At 45.2% G+C, this 24,478-nt stretch overlaps 2 protein-coding genes across 2 annotated transcripts; both read right to left on the reverse strand.

The window, feature by feature from the left end:
• Positions 1-9,284: 9,284 nt before the first annotated feature.
• CG17999 (uncharacterized protein) lies at positions 9,285-11,244 on the reverse strand. Its single transcript, NM_137673.3, has 4 exons — positions 10,863-11,244; positions 10,601-10,793; positions 10,416-10,538; positions 9,285-10,277 (listed from the first exon to the last, which is right to left on the reverse strand). The coding sequence occupies exons 1-4, from the start codon at positions 11,206-11,208 to the stop codon at positions 9,302-9,304; spliced, it is 1,638 nt and encodes a 545-aa protein (NP_611517.1). The 5' UTR covers positions 11,209-11,244; the 3' UTR covers positions 9,285-9,301.
• A 206-nt stretch (positions 11,245-11,450) lies between these two features.
• CG9993 (uncharacterized protein) lies at positions 11,451-13,430 on the reverse strand. Its single transcript, NM_137674.2, has 4 exons — positions 13,011-13,430; positions 12,754-12,952; positions 12,572-12,691; positions 11,451-12,513 (listed from the first exon to the last, which is right to left on the reverse strand). Exons 1-4 carry the CDS (start codon positions 13,351-13,353, stop codon positions 11,544-11,546), a joined length of 1,632 nt encoding a protein of 543 aa, NP_611518.1. The 5' UTR covers positions 13,354-13,430; the 3' UTR covers positions 11,451-11,543.
• Between the last annotated feature and the right edge of the window lie 11,048 nt (positions 13,431-24,478).

Genomic DNA, 24,478 nt, shown 5'->3' on the forward strand with positions numbered 1-24,478 from the left:
AAGACTGAGCTAAACTGTATTTCTCGACACTTCAAAAAGGATATTTGACACAGTTTCTTGAGTTATGCACATCAAGTTTGGTTCTGCCTGTTCCATAGTTCAATCCCATATAGCGCACATAGGTACTACGAGTATACATCCCTCCTTTCGGTGGCAGTGATGTGTGCCGTATGCCACGACTTCCTCCCCGAAAAAAAAGCAGAGCGATGAGCGAAGAAAACTTAAGTGCATTTGTGCCACTGCGAGTCGCGTCGTCTGCCAGCTGTCTGCACCCCTGCATTGCTATTGCTACCCCCATGTGTAATTAAGTCGAGCATTATTCGATATGCTGCACTGGTGAAATTTATGGGCACATGCATTTGCTGGCTATTTATAGACCGAACTAATGGCGCAGCGTTTCTGGAGTTCATAACCTTACCTATGCATAACTTCGTTTGCCCACAGTCGAATGTTATCGAACTGGCACAATGTGGATGGATTGCGATACTGTTCAATGGGCCAGTGTCGAAAGAACTCTGGATTTATTTTGACAAATGGGGTTTCTATAGGTTTCTATTTGTGTGTGCTGTTGATGATTAATGGGGCAAGCCAACTTGAGTGGCATTTAACTATCGCTGTTATCTAAGGCGTACTCAAATCAGCTAGTCCAAAGGCTCATAAAACTATAGTAGTAGATAACGTGGTAAACGCGCTGCATGCAGCCCTATGGCTGCAAGTATGCCGATAGTAACTCAGTTATGCCCTTCGTGATAATCACCAAACTTTCAGAAGTTATGCAATAGATTAAAAAAGACCTACATACCAAAATTCAAAGCTCTGCTGATACAAGTTTTAGTTATAAAGGGTTTTTTTTTTTTAATTCAACGCTCTTGCGGAGAATGAGAAGTAGTAGACTAAACTAAGAGTTAATTTAACCGCATATTCTAATCCACAGAGAGTCAGCTTAGCTCGATTTGTGCGACATATTTGCAGCATGAGTTCAAAGAGCTATCTGTGAAAAGAAAACAATAAGCAACACTCTCAGATGTCGTGAGTCACCGGCGAAGTTTCTGTGTGTCAGCGCGCAAAAGAGAGACGCCACAGATCGCGAAGTGATTAACTTCTGTATCTGAGACAGTCTGAAATTCACCTTTCGAAGTGCCAAGTTTGCGGAAATCGTCGGTATAAGGAGTATGGGTAAATATTCGATGGCTCGGATCGAAGCAGCGGAAACCCGACGCCTCCGCAGGCGCCTCAAGTTGCACTTGGCGCTGGCTCAGCTTTTTTTTTTGCGGAGCTGCCTTCCTTATCGCCGCGTCTTCACAGCTGAAGTAGAAGTGAAGAGCACGCGGCAGCAGTAAAGAAAATAATTTAACGACCTACCGACGTAGCGAAATCGAAATCGCGACTGTCAGAGAAAGATAGAAGATAGCAACAAGTCGCTGGGAGCCCGCTTGTTTACCTTGAGTTGAATGTTCGTGGCAGCGGAACCAGCGCGAAACTCTAAACTTGCTGCAGCAACTCTTATCAGCAACGCAGTGCATTGACATTGTTGCACTTGCTGTTGCTGCCGCTGTTGCTGTTGCTGTTGCGGTTCTATTGAGCGCGCGGTCAAAGGCTTTTCAAAGACTTCGCAGCAAACAAGCATTAGCTAATTCGTCTGATTCAACTTTGAATGGGGGGGTTCTGTAAGCTGGTAAACATAAAGCCGTTTTAGTATACATGACTTTAGGTACTTTACTTCAACTTGGCGTTGAACGAGAGAAGCTGCATCACGCTTATAGTGCTTTATTGAGTGGATTTTCTTTAAAAGAAATTCAGATATTTAAACGGAATTTCCTAGCTATAATTGTATGTAGGGATTTTGTTTTACGTTACTAGGGCTGCCCAAGTACTTGTTAAACAGCTTAATAGCCCTATTGTTTGTCCTCAAAGTTTATATTTTCCTTGAGAAAATCTTTGTCGCACATGACACCTTTCTCTGACTTGACCGCAGCGTGTTTATCCGCCTTAGCAAACTGTGGGATTACCATGGATGTCCTTGCTCGCGAGTGGGCTGCTTATTAAGTCATAGCCAATGCTGAGGGCAAAGTTCAAAGGCACTTGGCGCCCACATAAGTATGCAACGCGCTCATGTTTGTCTTGAGCGGTGGATGCATCCTGGCCTGGCCGCACGTTGTTGTTCTTGCTGCAGCTGCTGCGGCTGCCTTTGTGTGCACTCTCATAATTTACTATTTTAGTAGCTTACACGCACACATACAGACACAGTGGAGGAGCGGCTTTGTTGACTTTTGTTTTAACGCCTCACACACACTCACACACACACACACAGACGCACGCACACTATGGCACTTCCAGGAGGAAGGACTCGCACTCATGCACATGCTTCACTTGACGCACATTGTTGTTTAAACTGGCGCTGGGGGTAAATCACACAATTTATAAGTGTGGACCAACAGAGCGGAGCTGGCCTATCTGCTAGAACAACAATGCGGCGATGGCGCCTGCCTTATATTAACAAGCCAAAAGAATGGAAGACCGCGAAAAGTGGAAGGATATAGTCGATGGGCGGCGGGCGGCGGGTGGACGGAATAAAACTGTTGACAGTGCCGCGAAACAAGCGAAAAAACATTGCATAAACTCGGGCGCACGCATTCCGAATGAGTAAGTGAGATGGCTATGTGGCGAAAGAGATAGAGATGTTGTGGGTGCACGATGGTGAAAGGATAAAGGGGAGGGGCAAGTGGGGGGGGGGGTCTAACGGCACTGGGCCACAGCGAACACTTAACAAAGTCTGTCCAGTTTTTAAGTGTGAAATGAAGCAGAAAATTCCACTGTCGAACAAATTCCTATAATTTCCAAGTGGTTATTCATGCAGTGCATGAAAACTGCATTTAAATTATTTAGTTAGGTAAAATTAACCGCTTTTTTTGAAAGTGTATAAATGGATTTATGCTGTGGCATGTAATACCATGGCAGCTCGCGAGTTGGTGCTTTAAGAAGGCTGCCGAAAGCAAAACTCTTTTCACTTTGCCATTATGCGGCTGGAATAAAAGGATGAACGGGGGATTGTGGGGGGGGGGGGGGTTTTGGAGGACGTCTGGTGGGTGGTTTTTTTGGGGAGGGGGTCAGAGCGCGTTCTGTGCAATAACATATGTTTTTGGAGGCAGCGAGGATTATGTAACAACTCGCTGCATTTGAACAATGTTTACCCCCCGGCCCCACCACCCGTCCCATCTGTTGTTCTGTCCAGCAGCGAAAAGAAAAGTGGTGGAAAGGGGGGAGTGGGGGCTTGAGGGGGGCGGGGCTGGATGTGCTTGTGTGCGTGGCAAAGCCAAAATATTTGAACAATTTGCGCTGTAGATTTCTTTGGCAGCCGCAAAAGCGAAGCTAACAGCCTTCGCTTTACATGTGTGTGTGTGTGTGTGCGTGGCAAAGAAAGTGTGAGAGTGTGAGTGTCGCATCCTTTCGCCTCTCTCTCTCGCTCTCTCGCTCCATCTGGCCCTTTCTGTCGCACTCACACACGCACAGACTGCACTCGTTTAGCATCGTTAAGCTTTCCACTTTCCGCTTTTGTATGCCGGGCCACATTTTTCGTGCTAATATCGTTAAAATGTTATTACAACGTAGTTTTTGCTTTAAACTTCCCCCCCTTCCCCTGCTCCGCTGACATCCTGCCGCTCTCGTCCTTTCTGTTGGAAAATTATCGTTAGCTCCCCGTTCCAAACGCCCACCGCCCCCCGCTCCGCTGGATATTCTTTCATGTTTCTGGGCTGGATTTTCGCTACATCGTGTAAAATTAATTGAATGTAGCTGCAGCACTGAGCCAGTGCAGCCAGATGGCCAGAAGCGGATATAAGCCAGGATCTGGCCAGCTAGCCAGCCAGTGGGCCATGTAATTTAGATGCTCGGCTACCAAGCCAACTTAAGTGCTAGTCAACCCTTTCGAACTTACATATGGAGTTAAAAAAAGTGTGCTTCAGATCCACAAAAAAAATTATAGTAATCATAACAATCTTTCTCGATAGCTGTAAATGTGCCTCAATCGCTTGATGTGAGTTTTATACAACTTTTTTCTTTACTGAGTAGTACTTAAACAATTTAAACGCATTGACATTATTTAAAATGGGCTAAAAGTTATATTTCTTTTCCTGTTTAAATTGAGAAGGCGAGAAATTGATTTTTTTTGGTAAACATTGCATTGGTCGATTGGCCATTATTTTTTTTATGCAAACAAACCTATTACATGTTCTGAAAGTTATTTACAAAACACTTTTTTTGGCAGTAGTTTAACACCCGGTAAATGTATAAAAAAGAAATCGAACTCAACTCCAATGCTGTTACGCGTAATGAAAATGTAATTTTGATTGGGTGAAAATGAATTAAAGTTGTGCACACGTTTTATGTCCTTTTTATTTCGATTTTTACCGCGAATCATCGCAATCAGAAAGTTATTATAGATTAAATAGGGAAAAAAACTGGTTTCCCACGTTCTCTTTTCTGCAGACTGCAATAAAAATGCAATTCCTTTTTGCCGCGCTGCTCCGCGTGTTGAAAAAATATGTTTGTTGCTAGCAAATAAAAATGAATGGGAGAATAGGGTTTAATTTCCATACAAGTCCCAATGGCTGCGCATACCTTAAATGTTTGTTCGAGGAGTTCATTTGTAAATGGTTCAGCTTGGAGAGCCATAATGCCTTATCAGACGGCCCCGATTGTTTGCCCAACTCGAGCTCGAACTCCACCTGGCCTATCTTATCGGGTAGCTCCAAAAACCCCACCTTTTCCGCATTAACTTTTTTTTTTTTTTGTAATATATATTTTCAAGTCCGCTACATTGCCGTATGCGATCAAGAGCGATGTGCTCCCCATTTGCTGTGACAAATATTGATTTATGCTTTAAGCTTTCAACGTTTGCCGTGCTGCATCGCAGCATTCTGGAGCATATCAAATATTTGCTTAAATACAGCAAAGGCAAGCTTATTTTTCTGCGAGCAAATGAACTAAGCTGCCTACCCGGAATGAGTGGGCGTGGCTGGCGTTGGGGGGCGTTTGTTTTTCCCTCGCATTGCAAGACAAACATGGCAGCAAGCAATAAGGAGTGTTCCATGAAAATTTCGCTTCTTTCAACAGCCTTGGTCCGGCGGCAGGATAAATGATTTCGCCAACTTTTTCTGCTGCGGCGGCTTCTTCCTCATACAATTTCTTTTCTCAGACGTAATTTAATGATGAATTTTCCTGGTACACAGCAAGTTGAGTTCGAGGAGTTCAAGGTCGCGCCGTTAGAAGAAGTTATGCTTAATGTAAATATTATAAAATTATTTAATTATCTCAAAAGCCCACAAATTGATGTTTTGGGTATATAAAATGTATGCCAAGCTTGTATGAATATATGTTTATTTTTATCGTGTAAAGTTAAGGTCCAAACGTGGGCGTTTTGTGGGCGTGCGATTGCGTGTCTTCAGAAATTATAATCCATACAAGAGGAGAGAACAAACTGGTGGCCGAGAGGCAAATGGGTAAGGGGGCAAGGATCTGGATCTGCCATTCGTGAATGCTTATTTATATATTTCCCTATCTGCGATGAAAAGTGAACTATTATTCAGTGGGCCCTGACCAAGAAGCGCTCAACTGAGACGCCAGCGGCGTGTGCCAAGACCTCGTCGGCACCCCACCCCCAAGGAGCTACAGCGTCCAACCCTTATCCTGGCACCTATTCCCGAGGAGGATCCCACCCCTCCGCCTGTCATGTCCTGCGTAGGCGCCGCGAAGCGTGGCCAGACAGACGGCTGGCAGGCGTTAGGACACGCGTCCTTTTTCCCAACTACCATACACCACCGATATTCTTGTTGCTCTTGCTATCCTTGTGCTCCCATTCGGGATAAGAAAGTTTTCCGGTTGTGGGCTTCCTGTCCCAAGGAAATTAAAGCCAGCACAACAGCTGCAGATCCTCACGTCCGCCGCTCGAAGAAATCATTAGTATGGAAATTCAGGACATCAGCAACTTTATATTTATGGATTTCGGACTTTGAGTTATGATAATAATAAATATATATTGTATATATACCCACTCTCAGCTTGTAACTTAATGAAAATTCTTTAGCTATTACGCAATTAAAAATCATAAAGAGCATTTCAGGTTCGGCATTTATATTTCTCAAAATTTGCAAATGTTTTCTTTGGCTTATCTAATCCAGGATGTGAACGCGTATTAAATACTTTGGGTTGCACCTTTTCCATTCAAAATCTTATCAAGTCTACTTTTGTCACACGAACACACAAAAAAAAACGTGAATTTTCGATTCTATTGTGTGCGGATAAGTTTTGTGTGTTTATCTTTTGGGGCCCGCAGCTTTCACATCGAATCCGATTGTAATATTATGTGTTTTTGCCGTTTTCGGGGATTTTCAGGAGCCTCGCAAAAACCCTCAACTTCCGAGCCAGCATCTTTCACGGGATTCCCCTACATGCACAGAGAACTAAACTAAATCAAAATTTTTCTTTTAATTATAATTATATCAAAAAATATTATAATATATTGCAAACATATAACATTATTAAAGCACGACAATATTAAGCATTTGCAATATACAATTTGTTATTTACATTATAATACAAAACTCGCCATTTCCACGTTTTTTTTTTAAGGTGTGGGGTGGTATTTTTCACACATCCTTTGCCATCAATCAAAACTGCGTAAAATCAAGAATTTATGCCTCATTGGCAGCCGGGGCACGCTCGAGCGCATTGAGCAGATAAAAGTAGCTGCCGCAGCAGGTCGCATAAGGGTGCTCCCCACAAAGGGCGCTTAATGTATGCGCAGTGTGGGCGTGGCAGGCGCATAGGCAACCGCACGGCAACAAAAACACACATTTTATTAACCGACAAACACGGGCGAGATGTCCCTGTCCAGCGGCAGGATGACCCACACCTAAACTCGGACTTTGGGGAATCCAGGCCGGTGACCACAAGTCAGATGCACGTGTAGGCCCATCGCAGGGATGTGGGCGGTGGGTGGTTGCTCATGGGGGCGGGGCATAAAAATTGCATGGACCCGAAGTTGATTTGAATGTGGCCCCTGAGTCAGGACCTCGGAGCAGTGCTAACTTCGTTAAATATTACCCCGCCGCAGAGCATTTGCAATGCATCCCACCCATATACCGAGCACACCAACTGTGGTTTTTGCAGGCGATGTGGCACGTGTCAGGGGCAACTTAGGTGGTGTGGATAGTATATAAAACAACTTTTAAGCTAGCTTTAAAACATTACATATTCATATACACAGTCAAGTTCTATTGAGTTGATCAGTTGTAATTGTTCAGTAATTTATTGTTATCCCACCATCCCATCGACATGATAAGAAACAAGTTCCTAATTTCATTTGCAGGGAAATGAGGGCTGTTGCCAGTAGATTTCCCAACTTCCATAGTCCAGGTGCGCAGTGAGTGGCATCGAAAGTAACGGACAACTGCTGCGTGCCACCAATAGTTGCCACCACTATGAGCTGGGCAAACATTTCAACCCTCCGCCGAGGAGGCGAAATCAACGCACGGCAGATGTGCGAGAGCTCGGCGATCGAGACGCAGGACATGTTCCGTGGCGCAGGACATATGCGGGATATCCCGTGAGCGCTCTCCCTTTTTTTTCGTAGATCCACCCTGGCCAGCACCGAAAATGTTTGTTTGATTACCAGTCAGCATGGAAAGTGGCAGGGGGGTAACGAACTTATCTAAATTCCCAGTTCGGTCGGGTTGAGTGGGTTCGGTGTGCTGGGGTGTATTTTTGTTGCACTTTCTGTACAGTTATTGTTTTGTTGTTGTGTGCTTGCTGCTATTTGCATATTTCCATATGCTGCGCGTTTCCTTGATGAAAATTTAAAGCATAAATTTCAGCTTTTTGTTTCATGGCAATGTTTGCCAAATGTACAAGGCAAATAAAATGCGCAACACATTACAATGTACATTTTTGCTATGTTTACCTGATGCTTAAATGCACTCGCAACTGCGGTTGCAGTTGCCTAACAATTGTCAATGAAATATTTGCTAGTTTTTAAATCGGTAAAATTTGTCTACATACTTTCGCATGGGTTATACAAAACAAAGGAAAACATTTCGAATTCAACATCACTTCTCGATAGATTTAGCCAGACTAATCTTTTTCGAACTTCTAAAATTGGAAAATGGGATACACAACTGGAGTGCTGCACTTAATTTATGTAAATCGTTTATTTTCCAGTTACGTGTGGCTTGAGGAATTCCAGCAGAGTTGAATCCTTCGAAATTAGGAAAGGAAAGAGGCTTAGAAGACTGGGCTGCTGACCTTCTTTTGCCTTAACCCCCTAAGCTGAAATTGTTAAGCAACTCACTTGGCCCTAGCGCGTCCATTCACTTACCCATTCATTCATTCACTCACCGACTTATTCCTGCCTTGATTCATTCAGTTATTCGTTGGTCATGCAAATCCCTGGCACACAAATTTACACCTTGGGTGCAGTTTGCAAAGCCCCGGGATAATCCGCATTAGTTGCAGAATGCAGACGGCCGCCACACAGCTTCGGATTCGGATTCGGAATGAGACCGGACCAGGAGGCCAGGATCCACCCGATCCGACAGGACCATGTGGCTATAGGGCTTAGCCTCCTCTTCCCTCCCCCGCTAACTGGTCATATTACGCTATTTGTGCAACTCGTGTGGAAAGGGGCAAAGGCAAATTGAATCGTGTTTTGTCGAGCATTTCATTCCGGAATTTGTCAAATGTCGAAAATGTGCAAACTGGCTTCGATTCTGAAAGTCCTAAAAACCCCAAACAGAAACAGAAACCAATAAAATATGTATGTTTTGTCCATCACCATGGGGTGATGGCCAACTGACCATTGCCCAATGCCCACTGCCCAATGCCCATTGCCCCTTGCATATTGCAATTTTAATTTTTCAATTCATTTTATGTTGAATATCTGACCGAGTCGATGTTTTTACGCCCCGGCAACTGGAGTCGCAGCCGCAGGGGTGCCACAAATAACAAATTGCTTGTCATTGGCATGGCCAATGGGTCCCAGGTCCCAGGACCTACCCCTCCCACAAGGATAGCATCCAAGTCCAAGACCCCTTCCTCGAAAGCCTTTGGACAGGGCTTTTACAATTTGAATCTCGATTAGAATTCATTGAGTTGCCGACATTAGTTAGCCAGCAGCCTGTAAGAAAGCACAGTGGTTTGATGTCGAGAGTTCAGTACTTTGCTTTTAAAAATAATCAATCTAGAAAATGCATCAATTATTAAATGCTTTTAGAGGTAAAACACTCGGAAAAGATGTGGTAACTATTTTTTATTCAGCTTTAAGTTCGAGCTGCTGTACGAGGCCCAGGACCTTTCGCCTCTGCAGTTTATCATTGGGTGTTTTTGGCAGACTGTCGATGAAATACACACCTCCTCGAATGTGGTAGGCTCCGCTCAAGTGGTGTTCCACAATGTTTCGGATGTGATCCGCCGTAAGGCGTTCCCCCTCCGGACTTTTGGTGCGGACCACGGCGCAGGCCGTAAGATTGGTGCTCACCGCGTCGGGTATGCCGAAGACACAGGCCTCACTGACGCCGGGCAATCTGAGGATGAACTCCTCGATCTGCTCGGGATAGATCTGGAAGTTGTTGAACTTGAAGACATCGGTGTCACGGGTCTGGATGTACAGATACCCCTCGCTGTCAAGGTAACCGATGTCTCCCGTGCGAAACCACATGCCGTCGGAGCTGAGGGCTCTTCGAGTGGCCTCCGGGTTTCGGTAGTAGCCTGCCCACTTGAACCGCAAACGGGCGTAGATGATGCCCACTTCATTGATGCCAAGTGGCATCTTCAGTTTGTCCAGCACCCGCAGCTCAACATTCCGCATAACCTTGCCCTCGCAACCCACTGGTCCACCCACGTTTTTGCTCAGTCCGCCCATCTCGGACAGCCCATAGCCCACAACAAATCTCTGGTTACCAATCAACTCGTACATCCTGCGACACACCGCCTTGCACACTTTAGATCCAGCTCCAATCAAAACCCGTATGGATTGGAGCTGGGCCTTCAGTTCCATCACATCACTGTCATGCTTGGATAGCAGGGCAATCTGATGGGAGGCCAGGAACAGAAAGGTCACCTTGTGCCTCGCCACCAGTTGGAGCAGGTACTCCACGCTGTATGGACGATTGGTGATTATGCGACGACAACCATTGAGGAGCGAGGCCAGAAGGATTATGGTTCCCGATATCCAGTAGAGGGGACTGAACGAGAGCAGCACGCTATCTCGGGTGTAGGTGTTCGGACTGTAAGGAGATAGTATTATTCCTCATAATATTAATAATTGAAAATATATAGTAATCGTTCTGATTGCTTAGAAATTGTATCATAAATATATGGAAAAGGTGATATCCAAGAAGATGGCAGGTTAAATGAAAACATACTTCTTGCAGTTACAGAGTAAACTTCGATGGGATCGAGTGACGCCTTTTGGCATTCCCGTGGTTCCCGAGGAGCACACAATGAATGCGGTGTGATCGCCGTGTAGTTTTGGACAAGGAACATACCTAAAATTAGAAAACATCTATTAGAATTGATTTAGTTCATCGCGAAATACACAGAAACTTACGCGGCTGCTGTAATGCTGTCTTCATCATTTAGCATCTCGCTTATGTCCAGCACTCCTTCTAATTTTCCATTGACCAGATAGATCTTGGCGGGATTTTGTAGTTTTCCATTGACCGTCTTTATTATATGGTAGTTTTCTACATCGCAGAAGATAACCTTCGGCTCGGTAATGTCGTACATGTATTTGACAGTCTCTGAAAGGGAATTTAATTTCATCATAATAGTAAGCATACTAAAGTAAGTACAGGAGTTTTGAACCTCACCTTCAGTAAACTCCGGATGCAGTGGATTAATGGGGATGCCACGGAGCAAAGCCGCAATTATCACACTGGTTAAATACGTCGAGTTATTGGCCGATATGCCAACGACATCGCCCCTCCGTAGACCCAATCTCTTGAAGGCCTGTGCTATGCGGGCACTCTGCTGAGCCAACTGAGCACCGGTGAGCTCCTGACCCGTGGTATCACATATTTGCATCACCTGATCTGCGTTAATCTGCAGCACGCGCATGATGACCTCGCCCAGGGTCATTTCTGGACCGTAGAAGTCCTTGCCACGCGGTCCAAACCAAGTCCGCGAAGCGGCATCGTAGTGCACCTCACAGCTCATAGTGTTTTCCAACGTCCGGCGATCGAATAAGTGCTTTATTGCGTCTCATTTGGGTTTTATATGGCTCGGGGAGTACGGAAAACAAAGTGGAGCTGTTAATTAGTAGGACACGGCAAGACATCGATGCTTGTCGCCAGTGTCAACTAAAATAGATGCTGATTTACTCATTGGCAAGTCGGAGCCGCCTCTGTTTTCCGCTAATCAAATCGAGCCGTCCAGCAGACATGGAAACTTTTTAATTTCTTTCACAGTTCTTGTGATGATTCACTGTGTTTACATTTATTAAACACGATTATAAACAACTCATGTATTGTATATTTAGCATAAATCTTATCTCACAAATGTGTGGTTGCCTCGCTCAACTGCGACCAGATCTTCCTGCGCTGCACCTTACTGTTCTGCGTCTTCGGCAGATTGTCCACAAAGAAGACTCCTCCGCGGATGTGGAAGGCATCGCTTAGATGTTGTGCCACAACTCCCTTGACATCCGCCTCGGTCAGCTGGGCACCCAACTCATCCTCATTCCGAACCACTGCACAGGCTGTAAGATTGGTGGACACCTCATCGGGAATTCCGAAGACAGCCACTTCGTGGACTCCGGGCAGATGGAGAATCACGTCCTCGATCTGCTTGGGATAAATGGGGAAGTGATTGTACTTGAAGACATCGGTGTCACGGGACTGAAAGTGCAGGCAGCCCTCATCGTCAAAGTATCCATGATCGCCGGTGAGCAACCACTTGCCGTCGGGCGTGACGGTCACCTGGGTCTCCTGCGGATTGTGATAGTAGCCGCCCCAGCGAAGGTTGAGCCGCACCAGGATCTGGCCCGTCTGGTTGGGGCCCAAGGACTGACCGTGTGGGTCTACCACGCGAACCTGGACATTTCGCAGCAACCTGCCCTCGCTGCCCAGTGGACCTCCCACATTCTTGGAGATTCCTCCGGTCTCTGTGAGACCGTAGAGCACGGCGAATCTGTTCGCACCCAGTAGCTCGTACAACTGCCGCCAGATGCCCATCGGTACCTTCGAGCCACTGCACACGAAGGACTGAACACACTGCATCTTGGCTGCTAGCTCCTGTCTCTCTGGGCTCTTGGCCAGCAGAGCCATGTGGTGGGGCACTGTGAGCACAAAGCTGACCTGGTGTCGTTCCACAAGGTCTGCAAAGTACGCCACGCTGAAAGGACGATTGGTGATGATCCTGCGACATCCATTGACCAGCGAAGCGAGCAGTGTGAAGATACAGCTGATCCAATAGAGCGGACTGAAGCAGAACAGCACTGTATCCGAGGTAAAGAGCTGAGGGCTGTTTAATATCCATTAGGGGTCATATTTTTCAAATGCTCTTGCCACATTCTACTCACATTTTGGCACTGTTCAGCAGACTGCGATGCGAACGGGTTACGCCCTTTGGCAAACCGGTTACACCCGAGGAGGTGATGATGAAGGCCGTATCATCGCCACACAAATGCGGGCAGGCAAAGCTGGAAGATCAGGACTAGCTTGAGGGTTCTTTCTTTGAACTTCTGGTTTCACATCTACATACAGTGTTTTCTCATCGTATCCAGTGCAGCCATCTGCAAGCAAATCCTGAATGTTACGCACTCCAGGCAGAGTTCCAGTGAGCAGAATGATCTCCGTCTTGAACTTGAGACTGCTTTTGACCGCGCTCAAGGTCTGGTAGTTGTCCAGGTCGCAGAATATCACCTTGGGCTTCGTGATCTCGAACATATAGGCCGTGGTTTCTGTGTATAAAGTTGTGCATTTAACGAGTTATATAAATATATATCCGATTTCTTCTACCCGCATCGAAGTCCGGATGCAGTGGGTTGATGGGTGTGCCATTCAGCAGGGCTGCGATGACCACTTCGGTGAGATAGGTGGTGTTCTTGGCCGAAATGCCAACCACATCGCCGCGTTGCAGCTTCAATCGTTGAAAGGCGTGGGCCAATCGACGACTTTGCTCCAGCAACTGACTACCGGTGAGCTCCTCGCCCGTGGGATCATACACCTGCATCACCTTGTCCGAGTACAGACGCAGGATGATCAGTGCCACCTCGCCCAGCGTCATATCCGGACCGTAGTACTCCTTGTCCTTTGGCCCAGACCATATCTTCTCAAAGCTGTCGTACTTGGTGGACGCCATTTGGCTCTCTCTGCGTTCTGGATTCCTTTTGGCCGTTCGATTGGACAAAACACAACTTTCGTACACATCAACTGAGTTTCGGCGAGAGTGGCCTGGCCTATATATACAGTCGGCACTCGGGAGGTGCTAGAACTAGATGTTCGATCTGCTAATTAGTTCGACACGTTCTCCATGCCCACATACACATACCTTCTACCCGCTTCCATGGGCAGCGCTCCTAATGAACTTTGCCGACTGCTGGCGCTGCCAAATTATCAGGTGAGTTTGGGTGCACCTCATGGTTACTGAGATTGGTACCAAAAAGGATGTCATAGGACAGCTATCTAGCTTTAGAAAGTAGGATTCCCAAGTAGTCCTTAGTTACTTCTAAGGATCACTTGAAAATGTGTTTCTTTAAAAGAATTAGATAAGGATCCTTAGTCTTCTATATTCATTCCATTTCACATAGCTTCCAACCACTGTGCCAGTTGGAACTCAGTCCATGGCCGTTGCATGGCAATTGCATAATTTCCACGATTTAACACGGTTTGAGCTCCGTTCACTTTTGCCCATCTCTGCTCCCTGACTGCGCCCGCTCCATTTCCTATATCCTTGCCATATCCTTGCGCTGCGGCTGTCTCCACGTGCCACGATTCCTGGTTCTTGTTGCGTCTGTCCGTCTGGCCAGGTGAATGGATATATACGCATCGCAACCGTACTCGTATTCGTATAACTGCCATGTGCAACCGCAGAGAGATAGAGTCGCATCCTTGATGGGCACACGCTTCATTTGCGTGCTTAGTTAGGAAATCAAGCGTATGGCTGCAGAACAAGTGGGCGGACTGGCGGTGATGGGGCGGCACTTAAAATGCAAGGTGCATCCACCTGAATGGGGTGTGGGTGTTGGCTTAAACTTCGATTCGTGGCCGGGACTAAAAGTTGCCCAGCATCAGCGGGCGGAAGTTCCGGGGCGTTTGGAGATAGTTCGCCGGGCTGAGTGAAAAACTCGGATTTTGCCTGCCGCAGCTGGATTCATTGATTTCACTTAAATTCTTGTGATGCAAGAATAAACTAAATTAATTACACGGTCGGCAGAAATGTGCAACAAACCAGCTTTGGCTGAAGAGGTGCAAAAGTGGTGGCGCGCTCTGATCAGCGACTAAGAAAAGTTTTGCGAAACTTTTTTATGGCCATTTCATGACCCAATCTCGTCTTGGGAGCAAAACAGGGCTATTCTGCTGCTAGCAACTTGGTCCACATTTAACTAACTTCAAATCTCGGCAATTAACTGAAAGTCACCAGCCGGGGAACTGGAGACTTGGCAAATGTAATCAGGCTCAACATTATAATTAACCGCAAAATGCAGTTACGAGTCTATTTTTTTTTTTACCACCCACCCCACTGAACAACCTAGAGACTCCATTCCGCTGGCCGTCTATTAAAACTTTTACGACAAGTAGGCGAAAAAAAATTACCTAATTAAAATGATTGACTAAACAGAAAAGTTTGTGCGAAATCATTTTTGCTTTTTTTCCCCCCTCCGCCATCCGCAACTAGCTGGGCATACTTTTCCGGAACAATAGTTTCTTCCGGTTGTGGTGTGCTCCTCTATATATACGTACGTACGTACGTAAAGCTCGCCATCCCGTTCGCACAGTAGCCCTTGCTCTTTTGCGCTTATTTATTGTTTGCCGTTTGCCTGAAGGCAGTGAGATTTTTTCTGTAGGAAATGTTTGGAGTGGAGGCCTCCCCGCAAAAACCTTAGAGATGCGACAGCAGCTTGTTGTTCATCTAACAAATTAACGAACGCCTCGAGTCTTGTTGCGTGCTATTCCCCTCTCTTTCGCCCAGCATCTGCCCGTCTCTTTCCATTCCCTTTCGACCGGGGCAGAAAACTTTGAAGTGTTAATGAATTGAGCGGGATGGCGAGATGGGTGGGTAAAAAAAAAGGTGGGGGGAGGAGGGGTGCTGTTTTGGCCAGAGTAATGACCGTTGGCCGCTTTTGTGGTCGATTTTCTGGTAATTGAAGTTATGATTTAATTTAATTTACCGCAAAAGTGTTGACAGTTAGATAAGAATCAGGAGGAAAAGTCAAGGAAAAAAACGAAAAGAACACAGCTTGAAAGGAAGTAAGCTTGATATCCTTAAGGGTGGGAACATCATTAAAATCCTTTAAGTCCTTTAAAAAATATGTAACTTTAAGCTAAAAGATACACAAAATCTGAACTTATGCAGAACATCAACAAATGTCATTTGTAATTAAGATTTAAGTTGAATTGTTTAGAATAATTATAACAGCTTTAGATGTAATTTAAGTCTTTAAAAAGTCGTAACTTTAAACTCACAACTCGAACGTCATTAGGCATGTAATTAAATTAATTATCTCAAAGTCCCTCTTAGCTTCGATATATGCAAATTATATTCAAGGTGGTAAGCGGCAGTACAGCTGATTCGAGGACAGCCTGAATAATTCAAATGGAATTATGCAACGTGGCATTTAATAATTCACAAGTGAGAGATGTGTTTTAGGCGTCATTACAAATCGTTACAACACTAATAATCCATCCAAATGACTCATAAACAATTAATTAGAGCGCCTTATAGATGCTCTCGAGTGTTTTTGTCTGCACACACACGTCCGTAGACAAACACACACCCATATGCATAACGAATGTCCTGGAAAACGGAGGTCCTATTTTACTGCACTTTCCAAGTCGCCTGCCTGCATTTGTGTATGTGTGTGTGTGTGTGTGCTGGCCACAAAACCAATTACACACTCGATTCGAAAGCGTTTTCGCTATGGGCCCAAATCGGTGCATGGAGCATGGAACGGTTGGCGGGGGGCGTTGCGGGCCAACACTTAACCCTGAGGAAACTACGCATCTGTTTAATGGAGTCAACTGTGTGAATGGGGATGCCCCAATCCAAACTGCATGAGTCTGGGATGGGTAAGGTGGGTGGTGGGTAAGGACTCGATCCCCAAAGGCACATAAAAAGCATTTAATTTAAGCGTTGTCCTAATGTCTTTTATGGCAATAGAAGAAACTACTGAGCAGCTGCTATTATGTCTTTTAGATGTGCTTTTAAACCCGCTAATTCTTAATTGATACTTCGAATGCCAAATTAAAATCTTAAGTAGTCTAAGTTTCCACTTCTTAGCTGCCATTTATGTTTTATTCTTCTACGCAGCTGACTGTTTCACAGAGCTCATTTAAAGATTAAAGTTTTATATTTAAGCTATCCTACCATTTATTTCATTGACCCCATGTGTGTTTAGTGGCATGCAGCACTACCTACCTACCTGCTTTTTAACAGGATGTGCTTATCACTAGTGGGAGCCACTTGCAATTATAGTTTATCGCAGTCTTTTATTGTTCCCCACCATGCGCTCCACATTCATTTTTAATTTCACTTCCCAAAGCACTCAGAAACGGGTGTTAACTACAGATTTCTCACTCGTTTTAACGCCTCAGCCAAGCCATTATGCGATTTGCACCTGCTCGTCGCTGCCCCAGCAATGCAAAGTGAGTTGCCAAAAAATTTTAATTAGAAAATTCGCACATATGCACCTAATGTCCCCGTTAACGACGGCCTCCAACGGAAGTCAGCAGAGCAGCCAAACGACGAGGGCGGCAAATCGCCACTTTCGATTAAGCTCCTGCCCAGGACCAACCTGCGATTGTTGTCCCGCAACCGTGCCACCTGGGCCATCGACAAAAGCCATTCACAATTGTCGCCGCTTTTTGAATTGCAGCGCGGAGGCGCCTCTTTATGCGGACAGCAGAGTCCAGAATTCTAGAAGCGGGCCCAAATAGATTAACTTTTTATGACTTGAATGTAGGTATCTATTATGTTTATGCCATATGTCGTAATATTAACATTTTAATTTATTTTTTGTTAAGGGAAGGAAGAGTTATCATATTGAACGCTGCTGTTCGTTGAAGTGCCAGTGTCGTGGATGCGTAGGTGTTTGCACGTGTCCTTTGAAGCCAATTAAAATGTTCATTTTGGCGGATTTTCTTTGTTTTTAGCAGCTCGGGAGGCTTGTGTGCCACTGCCAATTGATGGCTCATAATTGCTCATTAGCCCAACAAAGGGACGACGAAGAATTGCATTTTAATTACAGCGCACTTAAATTGAAACCAGAAGACCAATAAGAAACGCTCAATAACATTTAAATAGCTCAAGATTCCTGCCCAAAGTTTTGCTGGTATTCTTTGGTTTCATTTAACTTGTATGTCGAACTGGATTTGCGGATCTCTTTGACTCGTTCCGGGCCAATTGAGCTGACAACGAAAACACTTTGCCGGCTATTTAAGCCGACCGACGGACGAACAAAACTTTAATTTACTCCTGTTTTTTTACTCGAACTTTGCGCACTCGCCCCCCTTGGCCTTTTCATTGCTGTCTGTGCGGCACATAAAACATAATAAAAGCAAATACAGCATAAGCAGGAAGGCTCCTTTACAGATACAAACAAAACACAACAAAAAAAAAAAATTAATTTTCCACAAACTAAAACCTTAGAAAATTTATGCTTCGCCTGCATAAACAAAAGCACATAACGAAAGGCAGAGAGCAAAAAACAAAATACAAGGCAACAATTCAATTCATTGGCTGCACAAGATGCAGACATGGACGTGGTCAAAACGCACTGCTGACCAGAGGACAAACTTTTTGCAGGCAGCTGAACAAGAAGGGGGGGTAAGAAACTCAGCAGCACAAGGAAGAGTCGTCCTGCTGGCCAGAAGCAATTCCTGCGTCCTGGAGACGACGTTGCAGCTAACCGCAGGCATTCAATTCAACTAGAAAATACAACTTGCTCCTACTGCTGATGCTGCTGCGTTTTTATTAGCCCAGACACAATGCAAAAAGCCTCTGACTGCCAGGACCTGCGTATAAATAATGAATACAGTGCAACACAGAGCAGTTCAGAGCAACTCAGAGCGAAGGCAACAACTCGGCTGGCTGGCTGGCAACATCCTTACGCAGCATTAACAGCCAAAGAAAAATACTGCGAAAGTAATTCTGCCAGATGAAAAAAGGAGCGTAGAAAACAGGAAAAAAAATAGTGCCTTACCCTGGGGAATCGAATATGTTTGTATCCTGACTATGCAACTTGTATGAAATACTCACATGTAGTATATGATTAATATAATATAATAGTCCTTAAGAAAATCTAGGAAATTTCATTGTTTTAAGCAACAGTTTTTAAGTACAAAATGGCTAAAAACAAATTACTTAAGTCACACTTACATCAAACTTAACTAGATTTATATTTATTTATATTGTATATATTTCTCACTTTGTTTGCACTCCCCCAATTTAGAGTTTCCAGGGTAGGGCGATGAAAAAAAAAAACGCATTTAAAGTTGGCGAAGCAATTGGAGCAGAGCTCAAAAGTTTTTCCAACTGCGGCTGTCAGTGGGTTAAGTGCACACACCAAAACACCAAGGTCCTGCCACATCCACCCACATGCACACAGCAATGCACATAGTCATGCAGCAAATTCGATCCAATGGAACCATCATTAATCAGGCAGTGCAACTAAAGAAATTCGTAACCCAGTCCCAAGGATATGGCTGGCCATCCATTCTCTTCATTAGGGCTCCGCTTTCTTAGCATTGCAAATTATGCAGTGTTTTCCAACGAAATTTAAGGCAAATGTTGATCTAGAATTGAAATTCCAATTTGTGAATCTGTGAAAAAAAATCCGCACTTTCCGGTCCAACAAATGTGCCCCTTCTCCGGCAACCCGATATGCCATAGACGTTTTCCCCGGAAAGCCTCGTCCCGGTCCAGACCACATCTGACTACCCGTGCCGACTGTCGTCCTTGAAATAAGAAACATGTCGCCTCCTTTTAAATACCTGTTTTTTAAGCGTTTGATGACAGCGAGGTTGGGTTGTGGAGTTTGCCGGACGGAAAGCGAGTGGGGAAAAAAAACGAGAATGTGTCACAGTCGCGTGGCGCAGGGTGTCCTTGTCGGTATTACGTCCTTGCGTGAGTCGCATGTGCGCCATGTCCTTGCGCCCGCCAACGAGTTATAGCTTACTCCCACCTGAACCACCTGAACCACCTGAACCACCGGACCCACCACTCACCTTCAAATCCTGGCATATCCTTGTGTGGGTGGTGCAATTTATTTTGCGCTCTGCTGCTCGACGACGACGACTGCGTTCTACTCCTGATGTAATTAGCGAAGTTTACCGTTGTGTATTTTTATAATACTATTTCCCCGGTTCAATCCCCGCCCTGGGTTAACAAATTGAGCGCTCGAAGGAGGATTTACTTTCATTAGCGTTTGATTAACGCTCCCCATTCCGCTCGCAGCTCTTCTACTTCCCCAAGGATATATGAATATGCAGGGTGTAGTGCTGGCTAAGCTTCCGCCTTACCCAAGGAGGGTAACACGATAAAACATAACAGGTGAAAGGTGGAACACTTTGAGAATTATAGAAAAATTCAAACGAATCCTGATGCTTAATTACGGGTAGCAGTCGCGTATGAAATATTATTAAGCTTTTCAAGACTACAAAGGATTAAAAGCGTAAATAAAAAAGTGCGCATAAAAATAAAGTGAAGGGATATAAATGCAAGGGAGTTGCATTTCAATATTTCCCCCATCAGATCAGATATATTGTTTAATTGGATTTCGGGTAAACAAACTGTTTTAACTCAGGTAAAAAGTGTACTAAGAGTACGATACGCGAAGCAGAGGTACCACAGAGCCTAGGAAATCCACTGTCCAGCACTGTTGGTTGCTTTTCTGGACCTGGTAGTGAGTGGAAAATTGTATGTCAATTGAATGGCCAGAAATCACTGTTTAAATTTGCATGCATTTGCAAGGGCAATCGGGCCAAAGGACAAAGGACGCCGGACATGCGACACTGGAGAAGAGGTAGCCGGTCAGCGGTATAACAAAGATCGGCAAACGGTTGACTATGGCAACCGGTAACTGCAGTGGCAGCAACGGCAACTGTTAACGCGCAGTTGCCGCATGCATAAAACATAAGGATAACGACACACAGACACATAGACACACTGCCACACGGACAGAGCATCACAATCGCAGACAAAGACAGAGACAGCTTGCAGATACGGTGCAGAGCAGGACCTGCCGGAGGCATTGTATAATTAAAATTGCATTCAGATGCAAATGCAAATGCGAGTGTAAGCTACAAAAGCGTAAGGCGAGCGCTCACAGATTAGACAACATCCTCGTTCTGGCCGCTCCATTCATGCCGCAGCATCCTGCTGGATCCCCGACTCACAGCCAAGTCCAGCACTGGGTTTTTGGCAATCCTATTAGCCGTGCATAGGCCTCGTTCAATAGGCCATGAGGAACACATTAGGGCCCGGGGATTTACACGTACTTTGTCCAGTTAATGCCAGCCAGGTCCTGGCCGATTGTACGGCTGCAGGGCGGCTAAACAACGCACATTCTGCGCACTGGCTCCTACCTGATGAACTTCCGCCTTCTTGCTTAATGTCTGCCTTCTTAAAGCCAGTGCAATTTGAGCCGCTCGAATGCCACGCATGCCTTTGGATATATTTCAATATGCAGAATAACTTCGAGCGGGTGGGTATATCGAAATGCTTTCCTATGCCAGGCAAATCCCTGGATAAGCGGCACATGCCAGGCATTTGAATGGATATCCATTGATGCTGGGCATATTTTCCGAGTTCATTGCATTTTCGCACCTTGGATTAAGTCACCGCCGGAAGGGGTGGGAAAAAAAAACCAGCACCTTACCTCTTTTACACCGACTTTCCCGCCCTTTCACACCATTCCATCTCCCTGCCCCCCGAGCGGAGAAATGGACACACGTGTCCCGGGCAACAGGTAGCAATTGTTGCACTGCCCGCAGATCGTGTGCCGCTTAACTTGGCCAGGCACGCGCTCCTCAGCCAGGTGACTACTTCCACTTGGTCGCATCCGGGGACATTGCCACATGCGGGTCAGGATGGGGAGGGGACACACATGCCCCTAATTGAAATGCAATGCGAGTGCTGTGCTGGGCACTGCAAATACGGGTCGAAGATGCACCTTTGACTGAGGAGGCCTAAGTCTAAAAGAACCTTATCAAACACGTATTTTTATAAACTTGACCAAATGAAAACAGAGGAACTTGACCTTTGAGCAGAAAGTTTATGCTACCAAGTCGTTTTATTTAACATATAGCGGGCTCCTCTATACCAGCGAACACAGCTCAAATAATAATGCGATTACATTTGACAAATCCAATTTCAATGACACTCGCTAGCACAACATTAATGAACTGCAAATATTTGTCCTGTCCCCTCGTCCTTGCCCTTTGCTAAACCTCTATTCGCTGTGTGGCACGTGGCTGGCGTTTCAATATTTGCATGTAAATTTAAGCTCGCCCAATCGAGTGCAACAAATCGCAGCTCAAGAGCATATCATACTTTGCATATTAATGCCACCAGCAGCAGCAGAAGCAAAGGATTCCAGCGACTGGCGATGTCGTCCGCCATGGATGCGAATCCACCGCAGTGGATCGGAATGTCACAACCAATGCACCGTGGGAGAAGTTTCCAATCAGCTCGTAACTAATGAAGTGGTAACAAAAGTGGAAGGTCAATTGTTGGTGGCTTTTGTAACAGGGTTAATATCATAATCAAGCTAAGTTGGGATAAGGATCTCCGTACTCAAGGCTACTGCATATACTTTCTTTATAAAGTAATATCTAAGAACAATATTTTAACAATATTCCTACGAAATACTTGCCAATTTGATCAACATTCCCACTGTGAACCGCCAAGGGCAATCGTAAAGCGAATGGCAAAACCATCAGCTACAGAGCAAATGCTGCAAATGAAAGTAGGAAAATTATTTGTTTTCCTCATTGAAAATCGCGCTGAGTCCGCTCGAGGAAAAAATACTGCACTAGAAGAAATGAGAGAATTGCTGAATAAAATGTAAATGAAATTTTGTTTGGGATTGGAAATGGTAATGCTGCTGTGGGAGAGGCCAAGATTGCGAATTGATTGGCGCAGATTGCAGAAGTGAAATTGCAGATTTTTAATCGCACTCTGCTGGCCAAAAGAATTGTTAAAGCAAAAGAAGAAGTTTAAACTTTTTGTTTAATGTGGCAAATCTATAGCAATATCCTTAAGGATAAAGTGTAGCCTCTTGTAAGTATTTTGTAGATTTCACTTTTGAGCCTCGGCTGGCACTCAAATTGAGTGTCTCCTTGGAACCCTTTTATGTTTTGACACATTATTCTCGCTTTGGCACTTCCCGAATGCTCCCCGTGGTGTGGGAGGAATCGAGGATCCAACAGCTGGCAAGGTTGAAAGGCGCATTTAGGACCCATTACCATTAGAGGACACTTTGCTTTGCTCGAAATCGACCATAAGCCGGTGCTGGGCGGGGCGGTGCGGGGCGTGGCTGTCCAGGCCCGGCATCCTTTGCCGAGGACATTTGCATGATTTTTGCAAGAGTAATAAACGTGGCTAGCGAAAAGATGGAAAAAAAGCAAGAGGCAGTGCCCTGACAATACTTAATGTCAGTCACGTAGCACAGGGACAGGGACACTTTGCGTCCATTGACATGACCAGTTTACCAGCTCACCCATCGACCGGGCTCCTTGCCACTCCACGCTGCATACCTCGCACTGGGCAGGATCTCCGGGCTGGCAGTTGTCTGGGAGTCTTTGACAAGCTGCTGGAGTCGTGTCCTGGCATAACTGCCCACTGCAGGATGGCTCAGTTAGTCGGCTGGCAAAATGCTTTGTGCCAGGATTTCGGTAGCTTTTCACTTGTCATTGATTTGCAGTCAGTTATGCACAGAAAGAAAGTTAGATTTACCAAGCTTTAACTATGTCACCAAATGCATAATCTTAAGCACACAGTTTCAAATCGATCGCGTAATGGAAATTTGTTAGAAATTAGTTTGGCAACTGAAAAGATTAGAGATTAAACGTGACAACCTTTTTTATTAAAGTCCACTTTAAGTTTAGTGATTCGACATTTGTTATGCTCTCCTCAGCGACTTTATCCACAGCATAGACAAATGAAACACCGAAGTGGCATAAGCACGCTTGTCACTTAGCTTACCTCTTTGTTTCCCCATGTTGCAGGAGTAATTTGATAAGCTCGGCTTAAAAATAGCCATAGCTCCAATGATTCGATACACTTTTAATAGTTTTTGCTGCTGCAGCTTACAAAGGCGGTGGAGGTGGAAAAGTTGTTCAAAACTTTGCAGCTTGCATCGCAAACTTTTGCGCTCCGATAAACAACAACAAAGGGTCGGGGGAGCGGTAAAGGAAGTGCTCGATTCGAATCCCGGAGCTCGAGTCAAAGGCAATGTGTTGACAGCTTGGTGCGACACACACACACACACAGCCACATACCGCCACACACACACTCATAGAGAGAGTCTAAAGGATCTTTGGATCTCGGAAGGACCCTGAACTTTGGACAGCTCGAATGCATTGTATACAAATGCAGTTTCCATTTTCTCAACTGCAGGCCAAGTTTTGCTTTTCAATTTCGAGACCAGAGCAAAAAAAAAACACACACACATATGGTATGGAAAGTACAAAGTTTCGAGCAGCACAAAAGCAGCATGTCTCGACAAAGTTATGTCCCACTCTCTTTGGGGTATTATTAGAAATTGAATTAGATTTCATTTGGCAGCAGGCAGAACAATCCCCGATCCACTTAAGGTGCAAAAAATTGCTTGGGTGGGACCGGGACCTTCAGTAAGTTGCAGCCATCTTCATTGCGCAGAGCAAAAATAAAGGAATGCACTGCAATCACATTGAAAGTTTGCAATCAAAAAACTTTGCTTACTGGCCAAATTTGCGTGCCGAAAAAATAACCGTAGCACTAAATAGACTGCAAAGTTGCTTTTGGCCCCGTTGTCCCCCCCCCCCCATCGCTAATCCTTTTAATTTTGAACTTCAACTTTCGCCGACGAGCTAGAAAAATACGAGTAAGTAGCAAAATAACCGAGTAGCTTGCGGAACCAACCAAACATGCGACGCACTCGCCGAAAGTTTTTTAATAACAAGTCCTGCGAAAGGACGAAGGCAGATCCATCGCTGTTATCAGCAAAAGGGCACAAATTTCGTCCTGCACTCCACGTACACTGCATACATTTTCTGCTTCGCTACGA

The sequence above is a fragment of the Drosophila melanogaster genome, chromosome 2R (genome assembly GCF_000001215.4).
Source record: "Drosophila melanogaster chromosome 2R".
Taxonomy (NCBI): domain Eukaryota; kingdom Metazoa; phylum Arthropoda; class Insecta; order Diptera; family Drosophilidae; genus Drosophila; species Drosophila melanogaster.